Below are 6,691 nucleotides of genomic sequence, written 5' to 3' on the forward strand. Positions count from 1 at the left end.
TACCAAAAGGATTTTTTGCGACTCCAAAGTTTAGCAACTTTTTTAACATTTTTAACTTGCTGCCTCCGCGCATATACATTTTCCACGCGAAACAAACCAAAACAGCTCTCAAGTAATGTAAACAACCATAAAGTCATACCCGTCAAAGTCATAACATAAACATCATTGATGAAACTTCAGAAAATCAGAAACGTTATAAACTACGATGCATTATAGTTTTCGAGATATCAATTTATATAATCTATCACATAGTATAATAATATACACAGAATTAGCAGTGAGAAAGAGAGAGAGAGAGAGAGAGAGAGAGAGAGAGAGAGAGAGAGAGAGAAACAGTATACACGTAAGCGAGGAAAGAGCTACCGCACCTCCCCCGAAAACAAGGTGTGGGGGTGAACCTTGGTTCGCGTGAAAAGTGTATGAGTGAACTTTTCATGCGTGAAAAGTTAATATAAATTTTTAAATAATACTTTAATTGTGTGTGTATAAACAGTACACACGTAAGCGAGGGCGAGGGGCTACCGCACGCACCTCCCCCGAAAGCAGGGGGAGGTGGGGGTGAACCTCGAATCATCGGTTCGGGTGAAAAGTGTATGCGTGAACTTTTCATGCGTGGAAAGTTAATATGAATTTTTATATTGTGTGTGTAAACAGTACACACGTAAGCGAGGGAGGGGCTACCGCACCTCCCCCGAAAGCAGGGGAGGTGGGGGTAAACCTCGGTTCGCGTGAAAAGTGTATGCGTGAAGGCAGTAGGTTCCGCCTCCCTGCGGGGGGCTCCACTATTATTAAACTATAAACACATAGTGTGCCTCCAAAGTACATGCGTGAGCTTTCCACGCATGGAAAGTCTTAAACTTATGTGGCACGTCGTTTCGCGTGGAAAATGTATACGCAGAAGCAGCAAATTAATATATTTGTACTTTGTGTATGACTTTATGGTTGTTTACATTACTTGAGAGCTGTTTTGGTTTGTTTCGCGTGGAAAATGTATGTGCGGAGGCAACAAGTTAAAAATGTTAAAAAAGTTGCTAAACTTTGGAGTCGCAAAAAATCCTTTTGGTATATGTGTTTTTTATCTAAAAGGAATCTATTCACAAAGTTTCACCTAAATCTGACCATGGACGTTTTCGGAAGTACAGCACGAATTCGTCTATTATTGCATCTACATTTATGTGTAAAACCACTTTTTCTTATTGATAATAATGCAAGACTGGTTAATCTTTCTTGGTTCATCGCAGAACGGAGATAATTCTTTATTAAGTTGAACTTGTTAAAACTATGTTTGCAAGATGCTACAGTCACTGGTAAAGTTAAATAAATTCAAAGTGCATGCAGTCTTGATGTCATTTGTTGATGTCATTTGTTGAATAAAGACCGATTACGCGGGTATCCGTATTGTACCTGTATCGCACGGATACCTGTATCATGCGAATACCCATATTTATATGAGTACCTGTATTACACGTGTACTCGCACCCTGGCGAAAATAAAAATCGGAACGTAAGTCAAATGTAAGCGAAAAGTGACAAAAACGTAAATGAAATTTCTAGGAAACGTAAGTTGGAAGTGAAACATAAAAGATGCATTCCAATTTATGTTTCTTATATATATATTATATATATATATATATATAAGTTTTGTTTACTCATCTATCATTCTCCTCTTATGCTCTGATTTTTATTTTCACCAGAGCATCAGGCAGGGCTAACACATCACATTAATTTAATCTAAATATGTAAGAAATAAAATTCGACATTTTATGTCAATTTTAATTTGGCAAATTTAATAATAAAATATGTTATAATAAGTTATTTTAAATATTTTATAAATTTTTAAATAATTTTTAAACTCTACTGTCTCTGGAGATCAATCTTCATACTGTACGTCTCGTCATTTCTCCTATCGTTTATCTCCCAGCTTTTGTCTAAATTCATTACCTTACACAAATAACTAGTCAGATTTCTGGGGTAATTTTTATGTACCCCCCCCCCCCGGGCCAGCGGCCCTGGCGAGGGCCAGTTTCGCCAACCCCTAGATACGCCTCCTTGACAACATCAAGGCCAAAGTCATCGAAGAGTGGTCCGTATCTCTGCATAATTACCACAATCTTACACATAATTGCACATAATTCCGCAATTCACGCAAAAACATGAAAAATATTCTTACAAAATCCGTGCCTTATAATAATAAATTGTGTGCAATGTTATCTTGTAGACATTAAAAAATTATATAGAACTGTATAATTACTTAGATACTGTGCATCCTTCCACTAATTTCGTTATAAAGATTTAACTAGATTGATCTAATTGGAGCTACATCTTTTATAGATCATCACTCTCTGACCAAAGAGTTGTTCGTCAAAATAATGTACAATGTCAAAATCAAGATTAGTATATCCATTGGAATTAGTAGTACCGTAAAGATATTTCAACATTCAAATGTAACACGTGGATGCTAATACAATCCACTTATCTTCTATGACGTCCCAGATAAGCTTTACAGTTTGGACAGGTATGATGAACGTCCATGCATTCGTCGATGCAACATGGAATCAAGCAGCAACCAAACCAACATCTAATATAAAAGAAAACAGAAATTGTGCATTACAATAAATTATACCTATATAAATATAACGCAATGTAACTCAAAATATTAATCATAATTACCCCAGCAATGCTATAATAACACCTGAGATATAAGCGATCATCCCAGGTTCAGTTTTTGTTGTTGTATCTATTTCAGCATGGCAATGTGGACAGATTGTATGAGTCGACTGTGGTCCAAGCGGAACAATAGTCGTGACTATAGTAGGCCCATTTGCATCTGTAAAATACAGAGCACAGAAAATACAATTAGTAACATGTATATTTTCATCAGTTAATCAAGTAATTTTCATTAATTAATATAAATTCTATATCTTCTCAACATACAAGTTTGCGCAGGTGTAAACGGACTAGCTGGAGGAACGCCTCCCACATTTTGGGAGTAAGCAGGCGGCGCATAAGGTGGTGGTTCATAAGGTGGCGGCGGTCCATTCTTATGCATGATGTTCTTCTAGCTGTCAATATGAGAAATTTGATATGATGCGACGCCCAAATATTCAAGGATTTTCATATTTTATTAATTTAGCAGTACCAAGATTTTGCAATAATACGTTAAAACAGTACATGTAAATCTAGATAGGTGAGGATGTATTTCAATTTATATGATTTAATTTACATGAAAACAAAAGACCATGTTAGATAATAAAGTGATCTGTAGCATTGTTTATCGTTATATTTTAAACGTGACGCGCGATGCTAAAAATATAAATCAATGCGGGGACAACGAAAAATTAAGAGAAACGATAAGGGGGTTCGTCGATGGCTGCTTGAAATCAGTAGCTTTTGGTCGTAAAATTTCGCGCAAAAAAGAAAAACGAAACGGTAGAGCACGCGAAACTCGAGCGAATCAGACTGTTGTGTATGTACACTGACCGGCAGGAATGCCTGGACATTTTGATATGTATATGACATATATGTACATGTATATGTATATGTATTATGTCCAGGCATTCCTGCCGGTAGAGTGTACGCCCGATGAAACAAACGATGGATCTCGTGTCGAAGGACAGTATAGGTCAATCAACGTGCGAATGCCGATTGCGAAATTTGACGCACATCCTGAACAACATCCCCACCCTGTTTTGGTCTACGTTTCGGTCACGATAGCGTGTCGCGATAACGTAATTGCGTCATAATTACTTACTTGTCCTCGATAAAGCGATAAAATCGATTCTTTTGTGATTATTGAATCCACGACGATCGTTTTCGATCCTTAAAAGTTCCGCATGCAACACCGAATCATCCGTGGTGATACTGGTGATCCGTGGCTTTGCATAAACAACGAGTGTAGGTGTCGTGTATCTGTGTGTGTGTGTGTGTGTGTGTCGCGCGAGTGGATTTGCGTGTGTTTGTGCGCGCGTGCGTAAATAAGATGCTTTCCAGCAGAGAGAAGAGAGAGAGTAGTCCAGGAGGTCGATTGTGTATCTTGAAACGAGGTGAAATAAATTACAAAAATGAACAGATTTACTAGATTTTGACAAATAAAATCGTAGATATTCTAGCGAATTTCCTCACTTTTGTAATTTTTACCTCGTTTCAAGATACGCAATCGAGCCCCAGGCTTTCGCATACAAATTGCCATAACCATAAGTGTAAAACGTAAACATAAAGCCCCTCCTTGCACAATAGACGATAAGCGGGGAGCACACACTTCTGCACAACGCATAATGCGTAAGCATAAGAAAATTGATTGGTCCATACACATATGCATAAGGAAATAGACCAATCAGTTCTCTTATGCTTACGCATTATGCGTTGTGCAGAAGTGTGTGCTCCCCGCTATAGCGACAGCGACATTTATTGGGTGCGTTCGGGGAGCTCGCTACCGCGCTACCAACGCTAACACTATTTAACTCCGTTCATGGAGCCATGATAGCGCTAGCGAATCCGAGCTCCATGACAGTCCATGAACAGCAGTAGTGTACATACATACTCTATAGCGTAGCGTTTCGTAGACCCCTGCGCCACCAAATTTGAAAACCTGAGTTAATAGATGCTGCTGTATCAATTACTTCTTTAATATTTTTGAAAGTAGTATGTGTGTAAATGAATACGATTCATTTGTAGTAAAACAACTTAAAGAAACTATTTTACAAAATATAAAAGAGCGATTTCCAATTCATGAAACTCATGTTCGCGGAGCACTTCTCGATCCGACTCTTCAAAGCGTTAGAGGTATTGCTGAATATCTCGCAGACAAGCAGCAATCTCCTGAGGTATTTTTAATATATATGTGACATTATTTTTATATAAAATAAGAAATCTAATTAAATATATTTTTTAATAATATATCCATATTTGGTTCCATTTGATTATATGCTATATAGAATTAATTTATACTTTTAATACAATTAAAAAATTAGTGTATATAAATTTTGTCCATTATAAGCTATATATAACTTTTATTATAGTTTTTATAAACTATAATATATGTAAGCAATACCTTAGTCTAGATAATTTACAGTATCTAGATTTACAAAATCTAGGCTTAATATTGTAATTAAGCCTAGTATATATAAATCTTACATATATAGTTTATATTTGCAACAGCTTCTATATTAATCACCAAATATAAGGTTATTATTTTTATGATATATATAAGTTAGATTCTCATGTTTAGTTTTACTTTTTCATAATAGGCATCTAATAAAGAAGCAGATTGTCCTAATAAGTCGTGTGAGCTTCATGGAGTTAAAAAATTACGATTGGAGTTGGCTGCAAAACATACAAGCATTATTCCTTCTGAAGATCCTATTCTTGTCGAAGTTAAAAAGTATTTACATATGTTAGAATCTATTATCGAAGATCCTCTACAATGGTGGAATAAAATAAAGTTGTCACTGCCGAATTTGTACAAATTGGTATGCTGCATTTATGCCATACCAATTACAAGTTCAGCATCTGAATGCGCGTTTTCTTCTGCAAGGAAAACGGTTGCTTATCACAGAAAAACATTCTTCGTTAAAACCATCAAAATCTAATAAAATATTATTTATTTACGATAATTTCAAATTAATAAAAGATATGTATTTAAAGTCAGTAAAATAAGTTTTACATTAAATATAAGTTATATTATTCATATTATTTATACAACTTAATATGTGAAGAAATGTTTAATAAGTAAGAGAAAAAGAAGTCTAATATCTGATGGTTATACAATGAATTACATTTTGTATGATGGTCAGGAATAACATTTTAAGATAAATTTTCTTTTCTTTTGTGAAAGAAAAGACATTAGTAATCCTAATAAAGTAATTGTATTTTAAAAACAAGTGCTGAGTATTTATTGTTTGCTATTGTTGTTCATACCGATAAATTATCATCCGCCAATTTCGCCGCCGCTGAAAGAGAAAATTATTATCTAAGTATATTATATATATATATATATATATATATATATATATATATATATATACATATATATATCTGTTTCTATATAATCCATATTTGTAACTTCGTAATTAATGCGATATTCACAATACGTGTGCACACGCAAAGCTCTTTCTTCAAGATCAAGCCATGGCCTCCTGAAGTTCGGCCTGTATAAAATCCGAGGCCTCCCTTCTGCTTTCTTAGAGATACACTCTCGGCGGGTTGCCATTAACCCTTCCGAGAGGTGGCGACCAAATAAAAACCGACGGATTTTCGGTCGGATTTGAACTCGGATCTTCAGCTGATTAGACCAGCGCATATCTTTCTGCGCCATGATCGCCACCAGCCTCTTTCTTCAAATAAACAATCACAACAATTCACTACCATTCACTATTGCGCTGTTCAGCTAGAGCCTGTAAACGCTAACGCTATTAATGCACTACCTCGGAAGGAAGAGCGTTGGTAGCGAGCAGTTATGACATATAACACTACCAGTAATGACGTCACCACAGCGTTTGGTAGCGCTATCATAGAGCTCCGCGAACAGCCAATAGCGCTAGGTAGCGCTAATAGCGTCTCCTCGAACGCACCCATGATCGACTAACTTATCTTGTTTAATACCATCTCTACTTAAACGAGCTCGTAAAACACGCCACGAACTCATATGACAACTCGTCTCGTGTGAAAAGTGTATGCGTGGAGGCAGTAGGTTC

General features: G+C 36.1%; 1 protein-coding gene across 2 annotated transcripts; it reads right to left on the reverse strand.

The window, feature by feature from the left end:
- Positions 1-1,984: 1,984 nt before the first annotated feature.
- On the reverse strand, positions 1,985-4,031 carry LOC112452257 (cell death-inducing p53-target protein 1). 2 transcript variants are annotated; one of them, XM_025012375.1, is made up of 4 exons: positions 3,751-4,031; positions 2,934-3,061; positions 2,670-2,826; positions 1,985-2,577 (listed from the first exon to the last, which is right to left on the reverse strand). In XM_025012375.1, exons 2-4 carry the CDS (start codon positions 3,046-3,048, stop codon positions 2,472-2,474), a joined length of 378 nt encoding a protein of 125 aa, XP_024868143.1. In that variant the 5' UTR covers positions 3,049-3,061; positions 3,751-4,031; the 3' UTR covers positions 1,985-2,471. The 2 variants fall into 2 exon arrangements, with proteins under 2 accessions (XP_024868143.1, XP_024868144.1); XM_025012376.1 differs by lacking the exon at positions 3,751-4,031 and adding an exon at positions 3,527-3,613.
- Positions 4,032-6,691: the final 2,660 nt, after the last annotated feature.

Source organism: Temnothorax curvispinosus, unplaced genomic scaffold, assembly GCF_003070985.1.
Source record: "Temnothorax curvispinosus isolate PA1 unplaced genomic scaffold, ASM307098v1 QBEX01003138.1, whole genome shotgun sequence".
Classification (NCBI taxonomy): Eukaryota; Metazoa; Arthropoda; class Insecta; order Hymenoptera; family Formicidae; genus Temnothorax; species Temnothorax curvispinosus.

Bases quoted from the DNA above. Each gene is read 5' to 3' on its own strand.
- LOC112452257 (XM_025012375.1), bottom strand. From the start codon at position 3,048: ATGCATAAGAATGGACCGCCGCCACCTTATGAACCACCACCTTATGCG. The intron at 2,827-2,933 runs GTATGTTGAGAA...TGTATTTTACAG, and splicing joins GTTTACACCTGCGCAAACTT to ATGCAAATGGGCCTACTATA. The intron at 2,578-2,669 runs GTAATTATGATT...CTTTTATATTAG, and splicing joins GTTATTATAGCATTGCTGGG to ATGTTGGTTTGGTTGCTGCT.